Source organism: Anabrus simplex, chromosome 1, assembly GCF_040414725.1.
Source record: "Anabrus simplex isolate iqAnaSimp1 chromosome 1, ASM4041472v1, whole genome shotgun sequence".
In the NCBI taxonomy this organism is placed as follows: domain Eukaryota; kingdom Metazoa; phylum Arthropoda; class Insecta; order Orthoptera; family Tettigoniidae; genus Anabrus; species Anabrus simplex.
In genome coordinates, this window is record NC_090265.1 from 286,710,877 (window position 1) to 286,736,688 (window position 25,812).

Genomic DNA, 25,812 nt, shown 5'->3' on the forward strand with positions numbered 1-25,812 from the left:
GTTTTGTCCAGGAGCTGACTGCCTTCTTACAGATTACTGTTGATTGCATATGCAAGCTCATTGCATTAGGTTTACTGCACCCATATTCAATGTTGCTTACTATAATGCCATCCTGGGAGAAAACACATCCTAAATAACTATTTGAAATTATCTACCTGTTCCAGTTTTGTATTCCCAACCTGACATTCAGTTCTCTTTTAGGTGTCTTCCCTACTGCAATCACTTTAGTCTTGAAAAGACTAACTTTATTATTATTAGAAAAGCACACGAATGTGCATTACATAGATTATTCATTTTCATGTCATATTCATTGCATCTTTTTTTTAAAGTTGCTAGATATTAGATTGCACGGTTTCAGTAGACCAAGTCATTCGCATAGGACAAACTTCTTACTTCAGTTATACCTAACTGAATCCCTCCCTGCCACCTTATACCTTTGTAACTTAGCCTTTATCTCCCTCATTCCATGTACTCTCCTGCCATTGATACCTGTTTGCACCAGCAATCATTCTCACTACTTTTATGTCTGTTACTTATAACTTATTAATAACATACAGGCCTACTGAGGGCATCAAGGTAGACCCATTCTTTTATTTCTTGTGCTGTAGGTCCATGTAAACAAAGAAAAACAAAGGTGGAAAATTCATTTGTAACTGTTTTGACAGGTGTTTCTACCAAAGTTTTGTAGATTTTAATCTACAAAATAAAAATCTGCATTTTGTGTGATGTGATATTAAGGGGATATGATGGCAGAAAATATGCATATTTATAAAAATATATTCATATCACAGTTACATGCTTGTAATAAAAGGTTGAGAAGATTAATTACCCTGTAAGTTAATCCGAGATCTTACAAGAGCCAAGCACCCTACTCTGTCAAACATTATTTTATATAATCAGTATTTTAAAAAAATTTGACACACAATGTAAGATATAGCAAAATGAAATCATTTACCATCTGAGCAAAGCCCTAAATAACATTCTACTGTAAACAGGCATGGTACTTAGTTGTTAGAAAGGCATACTCTTCACTTCTAAAAATAGAAGGCAAGGTGCTTGTTTATTAGCACCTATTATTGTTTGCAGTGATTCATAAGGGAAGTATTTCAGGATAGATACGTAAGCTTGGTAGTGTTCACATCAGTAAAGATGCATATGAAAAATGTACAGAAAGGCAAAATCAACATTGAAGTAAGAAAGAGAGTCCTACCAGACATTGGTGGAAAAAGTTGTAACTCTGAACCAAGGAGTTTACCAGTAACCTGGATGGAAGTGCAGGATTTAGATTAATAGGTTTATTATTGCTAAGTGAGCAATTAGATCAGCTTGCCTGTGCAAAGTTTGGAGAGACAGTACTTTATGCATAGTAATGAGGGTAATAAGACCTTGTGTGTAATTTACATGTAGTTGTGACAAGTATCAGTCTATTACACTGCCAACTTACTCATTAGAACAATATTCCAGAAGCTTTTCCTATAGTTATTAAGCTAGTGTACAGAGTACTAGCCTCACCAGAACTCCTCAAGAAATGTACACATATGTGAATACACAGAACTCTAAAGAGAATTTACTTTGGAAGAGATGTCCATAGACAACCTTTCTTCACAGCCATTTGGTAAAATTAGCTGCTTTTGAAGCTGCTGTAGTCTTCAGTGATAACACAGGATTGTCATTCTTGCAAAGTTTGGATTTGGACCTGGATTCTTTGCACAAAAGACAGTACAGAAATTCAGCAACATGCTTGTCATGAAAGCAATATGCCCATTGCTTTTCCTTGTTTTTCTCATTTTCACAATATTCAGAACATATGTACATTTTTCTTTCTTTCAAAATTATTTACAGGATTTTAATAAAACTTGACATACTATTTCTACACTAGGTATAATGTAAATTTTAACTGGAAGCATTTCTTGATATATTTATTATTTTGGTAGGTGGGATCTCACCAAGTGGTATGAAAAAAATTAAAAAGCTGTTAACCTCCATCTAATAAACACCTCAAAATATCATCTGAAAAAGACAGTAATTATGTCCCAAGAACCAGCATCATTAAAAAAATAAGCATAAATGGTATTTGTCTTATATTTGAAATACAATGAGCCACTGTTGTGAGGCTTTTGTTGCAATTTTCACCCTGTCAGGAATTCTGGCTGTAGTGCTCTATGAATGGCATCACAGGTACAAATCTGCTGATGTAATATGAGCAATCCTAAATCTGTAAGATGCAGACATGTATGAGTCCCCGATGTCCAGAAACCTGTAGGCCTAAATAAATATATTTTCACTGTTAATTGTAATACCTTCAAATTATGAATTCCAATTGATGTACATAAATGACTCCATTGCTTTCAGTCCTTTTTTTTTTTATCAATACTTTATTAACAACCTGTAGAATGCAAAGAAATGTACCTGCCACTAATCTTTTATTTGATATATTTTGTCACGGACATAGTTATTTCGGAGGTGAACATCGCTTCTGACTTTAAACCTTAAAAAATCGTTGTGAATATTGAATTTAACGATACTGTCAGCCTTTCCTCAAAACTTATACTTTTCCTGTAATTTGTTTGCCTGATGTTTATTAGTGACTTCATTTTTTCCCACTAATTCCTTATAATTATTGATGGACATTCGGTACTAGTTCCTGAATTTTCCTTCATCATTCCACAACGAAGGCACACGTTGGTGGAATTCTCCATGGCTCTTTGCCTTGTCCACTGCGATTGTCTGGTTCTTTCCTTTCTCCTAATATATTCATACGTTAGAATAATATCTTCACACGAATTATCGCGTTCACGACACATTCTTTTCCACTCGTTAATATGAATACGTCCTATAGCCTGTACGGCACTGGGTGGAAGTATCAGCTGTTTCCGCGCAGTCGATCTCTCACGATCGATGACCAGTGTGACAAGGTAAATGAGTTTAGTCGTTAGTGCTCGATGGCAGTTGGTTGCTCTTGATCGTTCGATGCTCTGTGTGACAGCGGGCTTAGAAAGCATGTTAACTTTCATTTAATATTGTATTTGCATCTTGTGTTTCCTCTTTCCCTCAATATTGTATTGTAGAACTTTGATTATGCTAAGATATATTTAGTTAACCTCTTGACCTAATAGCAAAGCTCTTGGCAAGTACATCAAATTTGTATTTCGTAAACTGTGTAACTGGATGGTGTGGATAGATGAATTTGTTCAGGATTTACCTTGTAATTTTAATTCTGGAAAATAATATCTTGAATCAAGGGGTCACCGTTGATTTTTCTGGAAACCTGTAACTTCTGTATATCGATGGCCTTGGTAGGTTTCCCAGCCCCGTTCCATGTTCCTTAATTACAGTCATCACGTTGCCCAACCTGATATTTATTTGTGTATTGGCGCAGTTCATCTGATGTTTGTTGTGTCTTAAAGTTTTTAAGTGTCATGTAATTTGACTTATTTTCCTCTTTACTTAACTGTGTACCATGTAACTGCTGGAAACCGGTTACACACATATAATATTGAAGCACATTCATAACTAAAGCATTGAGGCTAGGCTCCACTTGTTAAAGTAGTAAGATAATTTTTTTCCATGTATCCTTGCTTTGATACATGTGATATGGTTTTTTCAACAGAAGAATGACTCTCGTGTTTCTTGTACAAATACAAATATAAAATATGTTTTACTGCAAATTTGCTATCAACTATGTTTTGGTTTACATTTTATTGCTGTAAAGTGGAAATAAGAATTTAGTAAAATGATTGATGAAATAAAATAAAAATAGCAAAAAATATACCAAAATGAAATTTTTTAAATTACAAAATTAGTCAAACATTTTCACCACAAATAAGTGCCTCTAGTTATGAGGGTATATAGGGGCAGTAGTAAGGATGTAAAGGAGAGGGCACATAAGTCTTTGGCAAGGCCACAATTTGAATATGGTTCCACTGTATGGGACCCTCACCAGGATTTCTTGATTCAAGAACTAAAAAAAAAAAAAGAAAAAAGGGCAGCTTGATTTGTTCTGTGTGGTTTCTGACGAAAGAGTAGCATTACAAAATAATTACAAGTTTTAGACTGGAAAGACTTGGACGAAAGGAGACGAGCTTCTTTACTATGCAGTAAGTAATACCAATATAATTGGTCCGTTATTGGACATCATAAATTTTCTAGCTAACTCATTCCTGGTTGCCAGCGTTTCGCCCCAATGTGCTAAGTTGGGCTCATCAGTTGGTAAATAGCACACCTACCAAAACGCACGGCTAGTGCATACCATGGAGTCCACTGCATAGGAAATATTTCAAGTTCCCTATGGGAATCAACATCTTTATCATATGCAGTAAGTTCCGAGCTGTTGGTGGGGTAATGGAATGAGATTAATAGATGAATAAGATTGAGTGATGTTTTTAACCTTTTCCATCCACTGCCCAGGTTAACTCGGATGTCAACATGTCTCCTGCTGGCCCAAACACAAGTTCAAATTTCAATCACTGTACTCTTCTCCAATTCAAAGTTCAGTCTGATGCTGTAATTCTGTTGTTCATCACATGCTTTGTTCAGACAATGGACGACCATATTTCGACAATAATTATGGGCCTTGTGTTTCTTTCACAGCTGTTGTCTGTGATGGGTGCACAAAAGTATAAAGAAAGTGTGAAGGAAAATTATATTTTAGAAATTTTAGGGAATGCTGATAAAGGTGACTTGTATGAGTATAGTGAAGATAGGTAAGTTGCAGTGAAAAAAAGCTGTGGGCATTTATCATGCCATTGTTAGTTCTGGTAAAAGAGCCAAAATAAAACTATTGCTAATGTTGTTTCATGACTATTCAGCAGCTATGTAAATACAAGGTATTTTTAGCCTATTTCAACCATTGTTGAAACATCCAGAGAAATCCAGAATGGGACATGCATAAGGTTGAAAAGAACTTGGAACAGGAAAGGTTAAAAGTAGGAAAGATCACTATATGAAAATAAAGTTTGTATTCAAGAGAAAAAACTGGGGAAAATTGGGGCAAATATTCATTTATAGGAAGAGGAGTTAGGGATTGGAATAATTTACCAAGGGAGAAGTTTTCAAATTCTTTTAGATTATTTAAGACTAGGTAAGCAACTGATAGGGATTCTGCCATCTGGACAACTGCCCTAAATGCAGATCAGTGGTGATTGACTGATTATAGTGATCTCATAACATATAAGGTAAGGGTGTAATCTGCCCGAAGCCAGGTCCGAACCTCCGCAGAGGTGTGCCTGGGCCGGAGTTTATGTGCAGTAGGGTGGCCAGTTCCTTTCTGCTCCTACGTTCCCTTACCCTCCACCAACAGCGTGTGGCAACCCATCCAAATCTTGACCACGCCCAATGTTGCTTAACTTCGGAGACCTCACAGGATCCGATGTTTCAACACAGCTATGGCCGTTGGCTCATAACATATAGGCTACATACAAATATATAAAATATAAATAAAATCTCTTCATAAGATCATTTGGAGCAAGTAGGAACCATTTTGTGAAGTACTGGAATGTTTAAAATGGCTTGAGTTGACAGGAGAGATTACAAGAATGTATCAATATATAATTACACTGAAGAAAATGGAATTGCAACACCCAGAAGGAGTGGTGCTACATTGCTGCAACTAAACATGCAAGACGAGTGTTCGGTTGTGATTTGATGATTACACTTTCAGGTCCCTCTGACCGCAAGTTTGGACAACGATCAATACAGGATGTGCCCACCATGAGCTCCAATACATTGATGAATTCATCGAGGCATGGAGTCAATAAGGCCCTGGATCGCTTCCTGAGGAATTGTGGCCCATGCTTGCTGCACTGCACGGGTTAGTGTTCCAGAGTTGTGGGTGGCTGAGAACGGTTGGCCAGTTGTCGACCCATCATGTCCCACACATGCTCAATAGGACTGAGGTCCAGGGATTTGGCGGGCCATTCTAAGGTTGTGATGTCGTGGAGAGCTTCTCTGGAGATTCGCGCAGTGTGAACCCGGGCATTGTCCTGCTGAAACATCCCATTAGCAATGTTCGCCATCATAGGGACAACAACTGGATTGAGTACCCTATTAACGTACTGTCGAGCAGTCATAGTGCCCTCAGCAAGCACTAATTGTGATTTCACATTAAAGCCAATAGCTCCCCAGACCATAATGCTTGGTGTTGGGCCTGTGTGCCTCTCGACAATAAGATCTGGTTGGCTCCTCTCCCCGGTACATCGACACACACGATTCCGGCGATCACTGCGGGGAAGACAGAAGCGCGATTCATCACTAAAGATGACCCTATGTCATTCATCAACCCACGTTGATCTTTCTCGACACCAGGACAGCCTTACACGTCGCTGTTGTGGGGTCAATGGAACACCTTCTGCGGGGACACGGGCTCGTAAGCCAGCTGCTCGCAGGTGATTACCAACTGTTTGTTGTGTAACGTAGGGTGCCACAGCTGCTTGAATTTGTGCTGCTGTTGCATAGGGTTCCATCCGGGACATCCGAGTGGTGCGGCGACCCTCTCTCACAGTTGTCTGTTGCGCTGGGCCAGTGCCAGGTCTACGAGTGTGGGTACCTTCATTTGACCACTGCTGCCATACATGTACTATAGATGCCTATCGGCCAACACGTGCCGCAACAGTCCTTAGCGATAATCCAGCCTCACACAGCCCAATTATCTGAGCCCTCTCAAACGGCGACAGTTGCTGATAGCGTGCTCTTCTCTGTCGTCGAGGCATGTTTGATGGGGAACACTTCACTGCACAGACTGCAAGTCAACTACAAGTTGATTCCTCCGTGACCAATCATGTGGGGAGACCTGTAGCAACAATCCAATGAGTCTGAAACTTTGATCGTTTACATACCTACATGGCATCGTTCCATGTCTTGAAAATCAACACAAACGACCAATGCCTTCATGGTGTTGCAATTTTCATTTTCTTAAGTGTATGTTTCTTTATCTGGCTCTTTTAAGGTCAGTTTATATTGTATATTCAAATACTCTGAATAACTGTCCAAACTGGGCACTAGCAAGCTAGAAAATGCCTTCAACCAAGCTCCATGAATCAGAATTCATATGGGGCAGGGTGGTAAGTTCCTTTCCACACCTCCTCCAGCCAACAGCACTCAGTCTATCCATTGAAGTGCTGCCTTTGCCCAATGTTGTTTAACTATTAATTAATGTAAATGATGTGAAATACTTCTAATAGAAGACAGAAAAAAGGGAGGTCTCCCTCAAATGATGCACAAGATACAGTAGGTATATGAGATGGAGGAGAAGGAAAGGGAGAAGTTGTGGAAGGCAGGTGGGCCTTCAAGAGGAATGAAACTGAGGGCCAACGGGTCTAGTCAGGGGTAAAGTTCAGGACAGCTATTGGTGAGGAATTAGTATGAGTTACTGCAGGTAGAATTAGTAAAACAACCATGAGGAACATGAAAATGTTACAGAGGGGAGAGGTAATAGGGAAGGGAAACGTAGAGTAGAGGATAAAAAGAGGGACGTGGAACAGGATCATGAAAGAAATCATCACTGATCTGCATTTAGGGCTGTCACCAAAGTGGCAGACTCTGTATCAATTGTTTACCTAGTCTTTTCTTAAATGATTTCAAAGAACTTCAAAATTTATTGAACATTTTCCTTAATAAATTATTCCAATTGCTAATTCCTCTTTCTACAAATGAATATTTGCCCCAATCTGTCTTCTTGAATTTTAGTTTTATCTTCTTCCTACTTTTAAAAGCTCTACTCATATTCATCTACTAATGTCATTCCATGCCATCTCACCACTGACAGCTCAGAACATACAGCTTAGTCGAGCAGCTCATCTCCTTACTCCCATGTCTCTCCAGTCCAATGTTTGCAACATTTTTGCAACACTACTCTTTTGTCAGAAATAACCCAGAACTAATCATGCTGCTTTCCTTTGGATCTTTTCCAGTTCTCGTATCAAGCAAACCTGGTTTGGGTCCCATGCACAGCAACCATACTCTAAGTGGGGTTTTACCAGAGACTTACATACCCTATCCTTTACATCATTATTAAAACGCCTAAATACTCTCATATGAAGAGATATGTAACCTTTATTCATAACCTTCTTAATGTGAGTAACCTAATGAAGATCTTTCTTTGTAAAATACATAAGTTGGGAAAATGCTCAATGAGTATCAAAAATGTATCGAAGCAAGCAAGTTGTAAGATAGTGCAACAGTCAACCGCAACAAGCTCAGTAAGGTTAATAATAATAATAATAATAATAATAATAATAATAATAATAATAATAATAATAATAATAATAATAATAATAATAATAAAAAGGGATCACACAAAGTTACAAAGGATGAAAAACTAAATTAAAATTATAAAGAGACCCGAATATGTTATTTTTGTAAAATACTCAGCCATTTAAAGACAGATTGTCCTTGATTCAAGACAAATCAACAAAGGATGTCAAGTGGTACAGAATCTGTCAAATCATCGGTCAAGGTGGAAGGTAAACAGAGTTACATGTCATTCACGATGCAAAATAAGCTAAGTACCACATGACCTGTGGGGTAGTGCATTGATATCCATGCAAGACATGTAACTAGCAACCAAAACTTTTTCTACAAATGACAACAGATCATGGCTGAGACAAGAAGCAATGGTAATTCATTCCAATTTCAAACTGTGACTCCAATGCAGGTAGCTAATATGGCAAGAGAAACAAAGTATGATGACTATATTAAAGGATATAGGATTTCTGACCCTAACTCAGCTAAGGTTGGGTCAACAGGTCTGTGAAAATAGTCGAAGGAGACACCAGTCACATGAATGTTGTTAACAGTACAATGCCAGAAGGGGTAGCTGATGTCATCTCAAGGACCAAAGCAATGGCAAACGGCATTGCCATTGAAATGTGTTCAACTGATAACAATACACAAGATTTTTGTGATGAGAAAGATGACTAGGAAGAGGAATTTGACAGTGTGCTGGAAATTGAAGAGGTACCCCAATGATTTGCATTAAACCAAAGAACTAAAGGAGTACCATCGACAAGACTGACCTACAAACAGCAAGTGGATTACGTGAGATGAATATGGGATGAACTGCTGAAAATGAAACCCTGTGAGCGAAAGTTATAGTCAACTGCTGATAAAGAAGACATACATATTCTAAATCAACGTCATGTATGGGAACTGGCAGATCTTCCAACTGGAAAGAAAGCGATTTCCTACAAATAGGTTTTCAAAACAAAATGAAATGGGGATGAAAATGTTCATGACATGTATAAGGCCTGTTTAGTAGCAAACTTTGGAGATGATTTAGACTAAACATTTGCACCAGTTGTTAAACATAAGGCTATTAGAGTTTTGTTTGTTGTAGCTGCTGTATGCTGTTGTATGCTCGACAACTGGATGTTAAATCTGCGTACATAAACAGCGGATTAACGGAAGATATATACGGAGTAGCCAAAAGGTTTTGAAGAACCAAGTCAAGAAGACATAGTACTAAAATTGCAAAAAAGTATTTACGGATTGAAGCAGTCTGCACGTGTTAGGAATAAAAAGGCTCAAGAAGTTTTACTGAAGCTAGGGTTTCAACAAGCAAATGTAGACCGTGCGAGTTAGCCATGCAGTTAGGAGCGCTCAACTGTGAGCTCGCATCCGGGAGATAGTGGGTTCGAACCCCATTGTCGGCAGCCCTGAAGATCGTTTTCTGTGGTTTCCCATTTTCATAACAGGCAAATGCTGGGGCTGTCCCTTAATTAAGGCCACGGGCACTTCCTTCCCATTCCTAGGCCTTTCCTGTCCCATCGTCGCCATAAGACCTATCTTTGTCAGTGCGACGTAAAGAAACTAAAGAAACTTGCAAAAAAAATGTGGATCAATGTCTGTATTCCAGGAAAGAAGATAATGGTTCTGTAATGTATATTTTGTCATATGTGGACAACTTGCTGGTAACTGGTAGATCTTCAGAATTAATGGCATAGGTTAGTCAAGAACTACAAAATTATTTTGAAATGAATGGTGGACAGGTGGGCAAGTAGGTAGGTAGATATTTTTAAAATGTTTGAGCAATCACATATTCCAGTTGTAAACTGCAATATGCTGAGAAGAACATGGTTTTACAATGCTGCTCTCTATTTGTTCAATACACGCCATATGATGCCTTATAATACAAATTAAGCAAGATACAGAAATGTACCTTTTCTTTAGAAAGTTGCATTGCAACCCTCAGATCCAGCTCTTTTTGTTGCTGTTCTTCAATAATTTTTTCCAATGCCAATCTTTCTCTCTGCCGTTGCTCCTGAAACATATGTTTAAAGCCATAATGACTATGCATATAAAAGCTAAAATGATAAGAAAAACAGCAGTAATTGATGACAATTATATTCTGAATGAGCTGGAAAGGAAATCATCTCAAAAGTGGAGTTGAAGTTTCAGCAACACTTAAAGACTACAAAATGATGTGCCTTTCATGCCCTGCCATTTATACCAAAGTATAAAGAAAGAATGAAAGAAATGCATGCAATTAGCACAAGTGACTGATGTAAAATAATTTTGGTTTATCAAACTTCTTCCAGAGATTTTAAAGTAGCAAAACAAGTACTAAATCACTGATGAGGCATGAGCATAATATGTCAAATTAACCCAGTGTGTTTATTCAATTATGATCAAATACAGTTTGCAGAAAGGGAATTATTAATAGAAAATGGATTTCAATGCTCTGAAAATTTCCAAAATATGCATGCAAATATCTGTTGAAAATTATTAAAATACACACTTATTTGTATATAATTTAACACATTTTATGCCATTTTGACATAACCTTTATTATATTTAAGCTATTCACCCACACCCATATATTACCGTATACACAAATTATGATCAAATAATCAAAGAGGGAAAGGTAGCAACCATATTCTATTTACAGTTGTAACTATTCCACTAGTTAAAGTACCTAGTGCACGATTTATAAAATATCTTTATTTTTTAATGTTTGCTGTCAAGAGATGCACGTAATTTCACTGGCAAAAATAAACCGTCCACAACACAGTTGGTTCAGAAATAAGCATTAATGATTATGTTCGCAGACTGTGTTCATGGTTAGCAGAAACAGACTTCAGTTCACTCTTACTACACGACTAGGCTACTCCCGTTAGATTTCTTGTCCATAATTTTCCTTTCAGTACACCATTTTATTTCATTTTACAGGTTTTCTGGTGTAAATCTGCGATGTATGTTTGTAGAAATAATTTAAAAGTAGACAATAACCCCTCTACATCTACAGACGTGATAGGGGAGTATTTGTATTCAGAAACAAACTTAGTAGTCATATATTCGGTAATCCGCACAGTCAACATCTTCCAGATACTTGCTTATAGCTTGTAGCCTGGATTTCTTTTCAGAATGTCACATAGTTTTGTTTGCAAATGGTGTCCTACGTTTCCAGGAACACTCTCGAGTTCATGTTTCCCTCTCTCCAACATCTCCAGAGAACCACTTAGCCTCAAGGCATGGGTTTCTAGCTTTATAATCTATTTTTGAGGAATGCTGTGATGCCTACAGAATCCCATTTATCAGTTTAAATGTGTCTTTGGCCAGTTAATTAAAGGTAAAATCAATGGCCCTCCTATTACTTTATCAAAATGCTGAGAATGAAAGAGTGCGGCTTCAATCCACTATAAGGACTGGCTCAGAGGAAGAGGTACATCTGGTAAGCGCTCCCTTTAAGCCAGTACAATTTTTAAGTTACGAAAAAGTTGAGAATAAGAAACATGAAATTCTAGGTATACGGCCAATCTCCAAAGATAATAGGCAACTTGATGTCTTTGGGATGTACAGACCTGGAAAGGGTGGTGTTGATGCTGATATGGAATCATTTCAAAGACAATCAGCTATGTGGGGAATGACACAGAAAGGAACGTAATTGTAGTGGGTGATCTCAATTTACCAAATGTTAACTGGGAAGGTGTCAAGAAAGATTATCCGAGTGATTGAGGCTATATATCAGAATGTCTATTGTTGCATTAAACTGGAGGAAAATATAATAAGTAGTCTGATAGATTGCAAGATGGGATTAAAACAGGGATGCAAGTTATCACCGATTCTATTTCTATTATTCATAAATGACATATTGCAAGGGCACTGAGGAAATAACTGGTAACCAGGCGGCGCTGGTAGTAAACAAGTTAGAGATCCCAGGACTGATTTTTGCTGATGACATGATTCTACTGACCTTAACAGGGGGGGCGGGGGGTAGGATGCAGAGAAGTTTGAATGCGGTCTCAGAATATGCTAGGAAGTGGTCCATGAAAATTAATGGAAATAAATCAAAGGTGATAGTAATGTGCAAGAATACAGGAAGAAAGAATGAAATGAAATGGCTAGTTCAGGGGGAGAGGATTCAACAAGTAGATAAGTTAGAATATCTAGGAGTGATTATAAACAGAAGAGGTGGATGGAAAGATCAATTAAAGAGAGCAAAATGGAAGGGGACATGCAGCCCTCTCAGTTGTTAAAATTCTAGAAACAAAGTTCCCAGGGATAAATTATAAAATATTAAGGTTAGTGTTAACGACATTAGTGTTAAGTAGAGTACTGTATGCTGTTTGGGGCTGAATTATGGGATCTTGAGAAAAAAAGCTATACTAAATCAAATTATTTGTAAATTTAGTAAGGCGGTAATGCGACTCCCACAGCGCACAGCAAGTGCCGGGGCGGTATTAATGTGTGGGGAGTATATAGAAGAGGAATGTGTTAAGAGAGTACTTAACTATTGGAGCCATTTAAAAAGAGGGTAGGGAGGTGAAGTGCTGCAAGTAGCTTACCAACAACAACGGAAAAGTATGTATGCTGAGAGCTGGCTATCAAAAATTAAAATGTAAGTGCAGAGGGTGGGGATGGGTTACACTTGGCAAGAAGTCTGGAATAGAAGGGGCAGCAGAAACCAGAGAGCGATTATAATGAGGATTAAGGATATACAAAGGCAAAGACAGGTAGAAGAAAGTAGAAATAGAGTATCCCTTAGTGTATTTAATAAGGTAATACAAGTTTCAGAGACAAATATTAGGAACATGGATAATTTTCTGTTAACCCCTTGCTTTAATATCCCCTGATTACTGGCACTCTAAAGCTTCACTCTTACAAATAATTTTCAGGATCACCGTTGTCAAAATTTATCCCATTTAGCACCAAACAGTCTCTTGTCCAAGATTATCACTTCCTGAGACAGGTAATTAATGAAAAACTCCACTTATGTGCAAGTATTATTGTAAGGTTTTCTGATAATTTATTGCTGAAGATGTCTTAGTAAGCTACCTAGTGCAAGGTATATCCCCCCAAGTACAGATCGTATTTGAATTTTTGATCTAGGTTGAATATATATGAAGTTGAAGCTGCAAGTATTAAGGCAGAGAGTATCAGATATGAAGGCTCATGTCATGTAATGGATATTCCTCCTCCAGCTGTGTACAGCCAAAGTAATCCTATCTTCTCCTCATGTACAGGGGTATTTCAAAGAAAATGTTTTGGCTGTAATTCCCAAGATCATCTTAGGAATATGTGTTAGGTAAGGAAACCCCAGCCTCATTATTCCACTATCAGTTCTATTCCTGGTTGTTTTAGTTGTGGTACCAAACTATACAGTAAATGTTATTGTCCTTTGTCTAAATCTTCTAGCCTAACATTATCTCCTAATAATCTTAATATATGACTACTGGATGTGGAGGATAATCCTATATACAGGGTTATTCACCTAAAATGTACACAGAAATAACTTATAAACCATTAAAGATATCAGCATTCTGTTTTCATATTCATAAATGGTACCTAGGGCCTTGTAAAATAACGTGCTACTTAGTCTCATGGGGCGATTAATAACTGAGATATTGATACTAACTCCATATTTTAAAATGAAATGGCACAAATTCATACAGCTGGCCTAAAAGATCAACTGCGTACAAGTTCAAATATGTAAGTATTTTCAAAATCGGACAACTACTTTTTGAGATATAAATAAGAACAGCATGCGCGGTTTTGCTGATGCATCAGACGGCTTGAAGTCGGGCAAGGACATATTGAGGCGCAAGCTGCTTCCTGGCCTTGATTCCAGCCATAGAATGGATACCAGACATGTACAGTAAACATAATGTGATTTACCGTAACATATCCTGGGTGTGCAACGTTATTGTGTGACTGGCGAACACACAACGGGGAAGGGAGATTAAAGTTGTATTGTTTTGTTCTGACATGTAATGGGTTGCGCTCAGTTCAGCATTTTTTCTCATGGATGGGAATAGGAAGGATTTGGAAAGGAAGTCGGCCGTGGCCTATCACAAAGGTACCTATCCAGTATTTGCCTGGTGTTGAACATGGGACACCATGAAAATCACTTTCAGGTTGGGCACGGCAGGACCCGAACCTACGCTCTCCCGAATGCACGCTACTACAGTCGCACTGGAGCTCTGCGGCGATTAATGCATGTAAAATAAAACATAAATAATAGTGTTGCTGCCATCTCACCACGATCAGCTCTGACCATTTAATTTTCTAGAAGGAGGTCTTTCGGTGTTTTGTGTTATGTTTATTTCTCAACTCATAGAGTAGTATGAACTGTACACTAAAACCAATCACAATTATAGCTTTTGTCATGTTCCTTTCAAGGCAAAGTACTTATTTTATTCCTTTTAAACACATCAACCCTTTCTGTCCTGTCATGTTTTTGTCTTTCATACACACTTTGCAAACCCATCACATGTGTACGAGGCGCTTGCATGCCTGGTATCCATTCTGTGGCTGAACTCACTCCCAGGAAACTGCTTGCGCCTCAATATGTCCTTGCCCGACTTCATGTCGTCGAATGCGGCATGCAAATAGCACATGCTGTTCTTACTTATATCTCAAAAAGTAATTGTCCGATTTTGAAAATGCTTTCATATTTGAACTTGTACGCAGATGAAATTTTAAATCAGCTGTATGAATTTGTGCCGTTCCATTCAAAAATATAGAGTTAGTATCAATATCTCGGTTGTTAATCACCCCATGAGACTAAGTAGCATGTTATTTTACAAGACCCTGTTTACCATTTACAAATATGAAAACAGAATGCTGATATCTGTAATGATTTAGAATTTATTTCCATGTAACATGTTAGGTGAATAGCCCTGTATATTCCAAATCAAGATTTAATACTAAAAAATCCCTCTGCTGTACGTTCCTTCTGGATGTAATGTGATTTATACCAATGTAGGTAATCATGTTCCACTGTTTGATGCTGAAATAAACAATTAACCTGTTAGTGCCCTTGTCAATACTGGTAGTGTGGTTTCAACGATTATCAAAGCATGAAAACTGCATGTAAATTTCCACCTATTGAGCCAGTATTGATGACATGTATTATTGCTAATCATAATCAATTTGACATCATTGGATCAGTCTTAATTAAGGTTAGGGTCTTCAAATTTACTTGGAAAGCTAGGTGTCTAGTTATCAGAAATTTATCCTGTGATTTAATTTCTTGTGTTGACTTTTTTTTTTTTTACAAGTGCATAGTTTGTAATAAATTGCTTTACATCGCACAGGCACAGATATGTCTTATGGTGATGATGGGATGGGAAAGAGCTAGGAGTGGGAGGGAAGTGGCCCTGGCCTTAATTAAGGTACAGCCCCAGCATTATTTTGGACCTACAATCTAGGAAATCAAGTTTTAAATTTAGAATTTAGACCTTCAGTTAACATTTCATTTAAGATGTTGTGTTCTGGAGTATTGAACCAAGTGTCACTTTTTGATGAGGATTTAGATGCTAGTGAACCCAATCTTAGTTTAGGTCATCTGAACAAAATTCAAGCCCACCAAATTTGAGAACTCCGTAACAGGTATTCTGATGTTTTTATTAATTGGTTTACTAATTGATGTTTCAGACACTATTCCAGTTAGATCCCCCCACTACAGACTTGCGCCGCCAAAAATATGAATGGAAATTGTAACATCGGTATGGCCTCTCCCTAGTGGTAGGCAACACCTTAAACGCCTGAAAGTGATGAAGTCTCGTGGAGATAGTCTGAACTTAATGAAAACCAGATAATTTTCTATTTATTAACAGATGTCACTATTTTTTATTTAGAGTGCAACATAGGGGCTTGGACTGAGCATTGTGTAGTAGAGTATTGTACCTAATAGGGGGTTGGCACATGATAGTTATTTCATCTGTTTCTAAGTTGCCACTACTGCAACTTCAGATTAAATCAACCAATCATCGCCCAGTTCACCCCTACAAATAGGAGTAACCTTGAAACTTGTGTATTTATCTTGATTGGATCTGAACAGCTATGGGCTGTGAGACTCTCTTCACACGAGGCTAGAGGTGAGCTGGGGCAGTTTCCAAGGTAGGCAGCTAAAAGACTTTACTCTATCGTGAACTTACTTGTGTGTGAAGTAGATCTCGATTCCCATAGGGAATCTGAAATATTATGATGATGATGATGATGATGATGATGATGATGATGATGATAAGGAGGAGGATGATGATGATGCTTGTTGTTTAAAGGGGTCTAACATCTAGGTCATCGGCCCCTAATGGTACGAGATGAGACAAAATGTAATGTCACTTAAAATTCCAAGATTTATCCATTGACAAGAATGTTCAAAAAATGATGATGACTGACAGAATGAATATGAATTTAAAATAATCAGCAGATCTAATTCATAATACTGGAAGTTAAAATAATTCCAAAATACGTCCACTGATGAATTAAAAAAGACGATAATGAACAATGATTATGAACATAAAACAATCAGTGGATCCTACCCATAATACCACAACTTCCCATAAAATAACCAAATAAGGGACTGCTTTCAAAGCAAAATACTAAACTGATGATACTTGTTCACTAAAGGGGCCCAAAATCTAGGTCTTGGGCCCTTCATAATGGTACTAATTGCTGGTAAAGTAGAACCATGGTGTTCCTCTGGTAACGGTACTAATCATAAGCAACGTAGAATCACGGTGTTCCTCACATAGGGGTTCTAATAAAAAGTAATGTACTGTGCCCCATGTACCTATGGTGTTTCTCACATAATGGTGTAACTCATAGGCAACGCAAACCCATGGTGTTCCTCACATTGGGCTACTAATCACAGGGACCCGTACTATGATGTGTAGTTCCTCACATAGTGGGTGCTAATCACAGGCAATGCAGACCTATGGTGTCACTCATATAGTGTTACTAACAACAGGTAATGCCCAGCCCCGTGGTGTTTCTCACATTGTAGTACTAATCACAGGCAACGTAAACCCATAGTGTTCTACAGATATTGATACTAATCACAGGTATTGGAAACCCATGGTGACCCACCCACAATGCTACTAATCACAAACCTATGGTGTGACCCACATAGTGGTACTAATCGCAAGTAAAGTCGACCCATGGTGCTCCTTGCATGATGGTACTAATCATAAATAGTCTCATAGTTCTAATTATTCCATCAAACGGGCAAGTTGGCCGTGCGGTCGGGGGTGCGCAGCTGTGAGCTTGCATCCAGGAGATAGTGGGTTCGAACCCCAATGTCAGCAGCCCTGAAGATGGTTTTCTGTGGTTTCCAATTTTCACACCAGGCAAATGCTGGGGCTGTACCTTAATTAAGGCCACGGCCAATTCCTTTCCACTCCTAGCCCTTTCCTGTCTCACCGTTGCCATAAGACCTATCTGTGTCGGTGCAACATAAAACAAATAACTAATTCCATCATCACTTGGTTGCCCCTTATAGTGGCTTCTAACGACAGGCAGGGGATACCTTGGGTGTATTTTTCACCTGCGTCCCCCACCCACAGGGAATTCAGAGAGAGAAGATGGAAGGGATCCGATACTTCAAAAAATGCACTACCAGACAAAGAAAGACAAAAGCCATGAAGGGCATGAAAATGAAAGATTTCCTTGACCTCGAATACTCTAATACTGTCAGGGTCGGAAAAGAAGAAGAGTTGACGAAGGTAGGTCATACAGGACAGATGAAAGTGAGGGGCTAGCACAACTGGAAGCAATGTCAGGAATCAGCTACGGGCCCCGTGGTCACCAACCCATGCTCCCTGGGCCCCTTTTAGTCACCTCTTATGACAGGTAGGGAATACCGTGAGTGTATTCTTCGTCTGCGTCCCCCATGCACAGGGTGTGGACCTGAAATATTGTCCCAAATGAGCAAATGCATAATTCAATTTTCCAGGTAACTCATTCTTGGTTGCCAGTTTTTCCACCCCAGTGTGCCAATTTGAGCTCTTCAGTTGGTAACTAACACACCTACAAAGAAACATGGCTAGTGCATATAGTGGAGGCCATTGTGTAGACTACCTGCAGCCATAAGCAGTGCCAATGAGAGACTTGGTATCTATTACAAAACTGATGCCTTCTAAGCAATCAAATGGTGTAGATCTTGATTCCCATAGCAAAGCAAAGTCATCTCCATACAGGCCATGAAGGCCCTTGGAGGGGTGGAAGGTAACGGCCTCCACTATCCGTAACCCAGGCACTTGGTGGGGTAGAGTGGTTAGCCCTACGCCCGGCCACCTTTGCCCCCAGAAATGAACCTGGTACTCATTTTTGGTGTAGGCTGAATGATCCTCAGGGCCATGTGCACGTCCGAAAGTGGAATTCTCATTGATTCCCATATGGAACCTCAAATATTTGTCCCAAATGAGTGAATACATAATTTCAATATAATGAAACTATAAATTTTCCATCTAACTCATTCTTGGTTGTCAGCATTAGCAAGATCAACAAGAGTTACCAACTGACAAACCCAAATTGGCACAATGGGGTGAAACACTCGCAACCAAGGATGAGTTAGCTGGAAAATGTATAATTTAATTTTATTAGAATTATGCATTCACTTATTTTGGACAAATATTTCAGCTTCCCCATGGGAATTAAGATCTACATCATTTGATGTAACAGATGTCATATTAATATATTTTTACAAGCTGCTTTATGTAGCAATTTTGTAATAAAGACCAAGCCTCTCAAAGTGCATTCTCACTGCCTATGGCTGCAAGTAGCCTACACAGTGGCCTCCACAATATGCACTATCCATGTGTCTTGGTAGGTGTGCTAGTTACCAAGTGGAAAGCCCAAATTAGTACACTGGAGTGAAATGCTGACAACCAAGAATGAGTATCTGAAAAATTTATAATTTCAATACATTGGAATTACATGTGGCGACAGGAAGATACCAGCATTCTCCTCTAGCATGTAACAGTTAGGATTGAGACACGTTTACCTTTATTTTAAGATAGGCAATCTTAATTTAATTTTATTTTGTAACAAGTAGGTTTCTAGGATGGAGTGTAACTACCCAAGTGAGTGTCATATAATGTCTTAACGATGTAAGAGTGTGGACCCCCACTTCTCTTCTTCAATTTGTGCCATTATGACTAAGTTTTTTCAAAATTTAAATTGTTCTTTCTTGTATTTTCAGTTGTTAAGTTTCTTCTCCTCTCCTAGTCACAATGTAGTATGGCTTATCCAATGTGTCACCAGGCCTTCTGCCCCATTAGGTTCTATGGCAAGTCATGTCACGGAATTGCTTGAGTGAGTTTAACAAACCCATCTGGATATAAAGCCTTAGCACAAAACCAAGATGGCTGACAATAGAGGCTATCACCATAACGTCACAATAGCATCTTGACATTTCGGTTTTAAATGATCTGGCTACCTACCTGGCAAGATAATGACACCCCGCACCCCCTCTCTCTACACATTATCACTACCAAGTGAATACTACAATAAAGAACTCTATAGAACTTAACAAAAGAATAAAACACCTGAAGGTACCAGAACATTACGAGATTCTTTAGTTTGATGTCATTAATATGTACGCTAATATCCCCGTTAAAGCTGCTATAAGTTTGGTACGGAATAATTTAATCAAATTCAGTAAACTGAGCACCGGTGAAATAGACGAGTTCATATGCTTATTAAAATTCACATCAAGTAATAATTATTTTGTCTTTTGATAATAAAATCTACCAGCAGACAGGGTTACCTATGGAAGCACCAGTATCTTGGCTAACTTATATATGGACCATATATAACACACAAACATCATACACAAAATCAAAGCCATAAAATACTGGACACGGTATACTGACAATGTTCTAGCTATCATAAACAAGAATGTTAACAAAGGAGAGGAAGTTCTGGAACTACTCAATAGTCTAGATCAGAGTATTAAATTCACTATGGAAATGGAGAATAACAGCTCGCTTAATTATCTGGACAAAATAGTATCACACCATAGAAATAATGACCTGGCATTTAACATTTACAGAAAACCAACTTATACTGCTAACACCATTAAACAAAATTCAGTATATCATGAAGCTCACAAAAAAGCTGCCTATAAGAGCATGTTAGAGAGAGCTCTAAAATTCCCGCTCTCAAAGAAAAATTTGAAAAAAGAAATCAAGATCATTCGTGAAATAGCTGTGAGCAAAGTTTATAAATAAGTTAATTAGTAAACATAGAAACAAGCCCAAAACGACTGTGATGAAAGAGTCTAAAATTAAGGAATAATATGCCACGTTCATTTAATAATAATATACATATAATAAAGTCCTAAGAAAACAGAAAAAATTCCTTTTAAAACCAGCAACACCAATGAAAAAATAATATTTAACTCTTACGCAGTAAATAGTTGCAATAACAACACAAACTGTGGTATATATAAACTGGAATGCCAGGGAAGCACATCAACTTACACTGGACAGATCGGCAGGAATTTCTTGATAAGATACACAAAACACCACAACGCTTTAAAATATAATTATTTCTTGGCCATAAGCAACCATCGTGAAGACCATACAGGGCACTAGGAAAGTTTTGCAATACGCAAAAACGGTTGGCTGGACACCCCTGTTATGGTGAGGGATGAAAAGAGGGGTGAAAACTGGTTTGGAAGACAGCAAGGACTGACCTTCACACCAGTTGTTACCAAGCAGTGGGATTGAAAGCAAGTTAAAATGTCAGTGTGGTCTAAAGTTGAATATCGCGCAATTATCCACTACAATTTTACTCGTGGATCAACTGTTGACCAGTGCCCGGAGGAAATGACTCCTGTGCTGGGAAAAGACTGTCCACATCGGACAACAATTTTCCGCTGGTACAAAGAGTTCCAGAGGGGAAATTTTGGGGTTGAAAACGATCCTCCTTCTGGGTGACCGTCTGAATCAGTGACTGAGAAAAACGTTGAAGCTGTGAAGAAAATGTTGCAGCAAGAGAAGCGGTTGACATATCAGCAGGTAGAAGAGACCCTCCACATACCTGCACCAGCTATTCATTCAATTCTACACGGCCATCTCGATGTTAGAAAGGTTTGTTCCCTTTGGGTGCCCCATTCACTTTCAGAGGAACAAAGGTCACATCAAGTGAAATGGTGTTGAGAAATGCTAAAACAATTTGGAAATGGGACTTTGCGTACCGTCAATAGTATCGTTACAGGTGATGAAACTTGGCTTTATTATTACGATGTTCCAACAAAATCCCAGAACAAGGTGTGGCTGTTTGAAGATGAGGGTACTCCTGTGACTGTGAAAAAGTCAAGGTCAGTGAAGAAAAGGATGATTGCAGCATTCTTTACTAAACGGGGCATCCTGACTCGGGTTGTGCTAGAAACACAAAGGACAGTTACTGCAAAGTGGTACAGTGAGATTTGTCTACCTCAGGTCATCCAGGCTCTCAAGCATCTCCGTCCAAGGTCACGGCTCAGCACTTGGCTCTTGCATCACGACAATGCTCCAGCACATCGTGCTAATGTAACAATGGATTTTCTTGCCAGATCAGGGTTGACTGTGCTTGATCACCCTTCTGTCCTGATCTTGCCCCATGTGACTTCGTACTCTTCCCAGAAGTGAAGATGAAGCTGAAAGGGCGGCATTTTGCATCCGACGAGGAGCTTCTGGCAGCATGGGATCAAGAGTGTGAAAATGTAACCGAAGAAAAGTGGCAGAGTTGGTTCAGTGACTGGTTTCGAGATATGGAGAAGTGTACTGAGTGTGGTGGAAATTATTTTGAAAAAGTCTAAAGTGTTCACTCACATTGCAAAACTTTCCTAGTGCCCTTTGTAATCATAGTTATATCACAATAGATCAAGATCTAAAAATTCTACAGCGTGAACAAAAAAGTCCACTACTCAATATCTTAGAGAATTTTCACATTAGTATGGATCAATACAGAAATCCACCAGTTCTTAACTTAAATGAGATAAAGAAAAGAAAAGAACATAACATGGGAAACTTTCATTCTGATTATTTACAATAAAAAACAAGATCAGAAGAATTCACAACTTCTACACTCAATTTCAGTTATTACCCCACACTCTCGCAAGTTCTACCCCATTTCCCACACCACTCCCTCCTAACAACACATCACACATTTCGACTGCTGGAGCATGTCAATCGAGAGCTGGACTACGCAGTCAGCAAACACGGGAAGGTCAAGCGGGCCACATAACTTAAGTTAGTTTCGCCATCAAAGACTTGCCTTAAATTTTCCTCTTAGTCACATTCTTTTTAATTATTCATTTGGCTTTTATTATCCACATTACAGATTATGAATCATATATCAGGTATCAGGTTCTGATTCAATGCAATATCAATTACAATAAGCATGCTCATGCATTTAGCTGTTAGGTTAGTCTGTCCTTGGATGGAATAGGTTACCCCGTCCGCTGCTCCCACTACCCTTTCGAGATGGTGAGACTTCATAGGCGGTAGTAATCTGGCAACAGTCCCGTTGATGAATGAATGGCTTGCTTGGCAGTCGAATATGGCTGAAAAATTACTGTTGCCAATCCTTAAGATGATAGCTGGGCGGGGTTGGCCTGTTCTACTCACAATCTCACCAATCCCTCTCCTACTTGACCAGGGTTGCTTATCTGTCAGGTCTTGAGGCGCATTCCTGTTCCCGGTCCCATCCGCCCTCAATACAGAATGGGCCGAGCCTAGTTTTCCGACGTCAAGTCTGGGCACTTGTTCTTTAGGTGTCCCATTCTTCCACACTAGTAGCACTTCCTAACTGCGCTGGTCTCTTCTGTAGCTTTGCTCTTGCGTTCCTTCTCCTGTTGAGCAATGATTCTGCGTAGATCATCAAAGAATCTCGGTTGTGATACTTTCACTAGGGGTCAAATCTTATCGTGGAGTAGCTCTGTGATGTCTGGTAAGATCTTGTTTTCGCTTCCTTCCGGGGGCAGACACTTGAAGAGTTGGTACTTCTGTAGGACGAAGGTGCTAGCTCTCATGCCAGTGGGTTGCGCCTCAGTCAGTAGCTTTCTTTTCACGAAGCTCTTCACCCCTTTGGAATTAAACCTAGCGAGGAATTCCCTCTTGAAGTCCATCCAGTTTAAATTTAGACCCTTCGAGTAATTCCACCAAGTAGCAGCTTGCCCCATTAATCTGGTGTGATGAGTTGCACGAAGATGTCCTCTGGTAGGTTAGTCCTTCCTAACAGACTGACCAATCCCTCGATGAAGCTAGTCGGGTTCTCTTCCAGTCACCCGTGGAATTCCGGAAAGCTCTCTGTAATCATCTTCGGGTCTAGGTGTCCTGTATTGCCGGTTAGGTTTGAAGAGGTTAGAGGTGTCCATCCTGTTTGAGTTAATCTATTTTCTACTGCATGAAGGGTGCTTTCCCTTATATTCTGCACATCTCCCTTGATGGTCAAAATCCGGTTTTCTATCCTTCCTTCAACAGGAGAAATACGGCTCCCAAAATTTCCCTCGACGGCAGATATAGTGCATTGGCACTGCTGGTAGCTTCAAGTAGTCTATGCAGTGGCCTCCACAGTATGCACTAGCCTTGCGTCTTGGGAGGTGTGCTAAGTCCCAACTGACGAGCCCAACTTAGCACACGAGGGCAAAACGCAGGCAACCAAGAATGAGTTAGCTGGAAAATTTATAATGTCCAATAATGGACCATTATATTAGTAGATATACGACTTTCAAAATTTCCCTCAATGGTAGAAATTCTCCCCTCAACCTGTTGCTTTATGCCAGAAACCTGGAATTCCACCCCCTCCTTGAGGTTCAATATATCCCCTTCCAACTGGCTTACTCTACTATCGATCTGGTCAACCTGTCCCCCAGTTTTGACCTGATGTCCGATATCTGCTGAGTTAATCGATCGGTGACATCACTAATTTGCAATGAAATTTCGTCATTTACGGTTGAAATTGTCGATTCAAGTCTCTGTTCAACTTTGTACACCTGCGTGTACACTTGTGATATTTGTCCGGTTAAAACCGAGTTAGCTTGAGAAATCTTGTCATTTACTTTCAAAATCTGATCTTTAATCTGTCCTGTTAGGCCGCAATTGCCGTCTGAAATTTTGTCATTTAGGCCGGACTTGGCGTCTGGAATTTTCTCATTTAGTGCCTGCATCATGGTCATTAAGTTAGAACACATTTTAGTGATATTTACCTGTTCTTCTGTCTCGGAATCATCGTCAACTTCGATGAAAAACTTTCAGGATCTCCTCCTTTTTCCACAAGATCTTCTCGTAGCCACGCATCTAGCAATTTCTTCTTCCCATTCGTCAGGAGATCCCTTTTGGTAAGTTGGTCTTTGAGCTGTTTCACCGACATATTATCTAGTATCACTGGCATTTTGATCTACTACACTCGTGTTCACTCGTAAATTCTTACGTCCTGTCCCACGGTCGCCAGTGATGTATCCACAATGATGCACACAAAATGCTGTCAACTTGAGTACATGGTTTTATTTTCAATTATTTACAAATTATATGCACATAGCTTTATTCTCTAGGACAAAGGCGCTAGCTCTCATGCCAATGGGTTTTGCCTCAGTCAGTAGCTTCCTTTTCATGGAGCTCTTTACCCCTTCGGAATTAAACCTAGCAAGGAATTCCCTCTTGAAGTCCATCCAGTTTAAATTTAAATCCTTCAAGTTATTCCACCAAGTAGCGGCTTGCCCCTTTAACCCGCGAGTAGTCGCTAGCCATAATACAACACGAGTGGTCCCACGTGAGACGTTCTCTCACATTAAACTTCATTTAAAATAAATATATCTTCCACAATTTTTTGGGGCGTAAGTGTGAAATGAATTACGGAAATGAGACGCAAAGTCTGCGTTATACATTTTAGATTTAAAAAAAATAAAATTATTAGCCGTATATTACAGAAACAAATTACTACTCAATGGAATTTAGTCATTAGTTCAGTCACATGTCAGTACGTAATATTCATGAGAGTGCCGGGCTGAATGGCTCAGATGGTTAAGGCACTGGCTCCCTGTGTCCAAGTTGGCAGGTTTGATCCTGGCTCAGTTCGGTGGTATTTGAAGGTGCACAGATATGTCAGCTGTAGATTTACTGACATGTAAAAGAAATCCTGTGGGACAAAATTCCGGTACATCGACATATGCAAAAACCTTAAAAAGTAGTTATTGGGACGTAGAACCAATAACATTGTTATTAATATAGACCTTTCTGACAGACGCAATCCGAATGCAAGAATAAAGTACAATAGGTCTTCTCTCATAACATTTCAGTTAGCTGGAGTTTGTAACAGCGCTTATTACCCAGTATTCTTCCTGGACACACTATTTGTGAAGACTCATTTATCAGTAACTGCAAAAGGAGAACGTTTCGCTCACGACTTAAGTCAAACACTAATGCCTACAATAGGATAAAATTTTCCTCTCGATTTCAACAAAACACCAACGCCACTGGTCCAACAATGAGAGAACCTCTCACCCACAGGGCGCACAAACTTAGACGAATGTTTGTTCCGACTAGAGAAGGGATTGCTTACCCTTCAAATGTGAATCACCTTACTCAGGACAATTATCAACTCAGCTAG

General features: G+C 39.1%; 1 protein-coding gene across 4 annotated transcripts in view; it reads right to left on the reverse strand.

Moving 5' to 3' along the window:
- Window positions 1-25,812, reverse strand: part of LOC136887288 (E3 ubiquitin-protein ligase LRSAM1) — a 687,439-nt gene that overhangs the window by 457,892 nt on the left and 203,735 nt on the right. For 3 of the 4 annotated variants that reach the window (XM_067159791.2, XM_067159789.2, XM_067159792.2), the window contains exon 7: window positions 10,154-10,255. The exons of the other annotated variant lie outside the window; for it this stretch is intronic. In XM_067159791.2, the coding sequence (XP_067015892.2) occupies window positions 10,154-10,255 (102 nt within the window). The remainder of the gene's footprint in view (window positions 1-10,153; window positions 10,256-25,812) is intronic. 4 annotated transcript variants of the gene reach the window in all.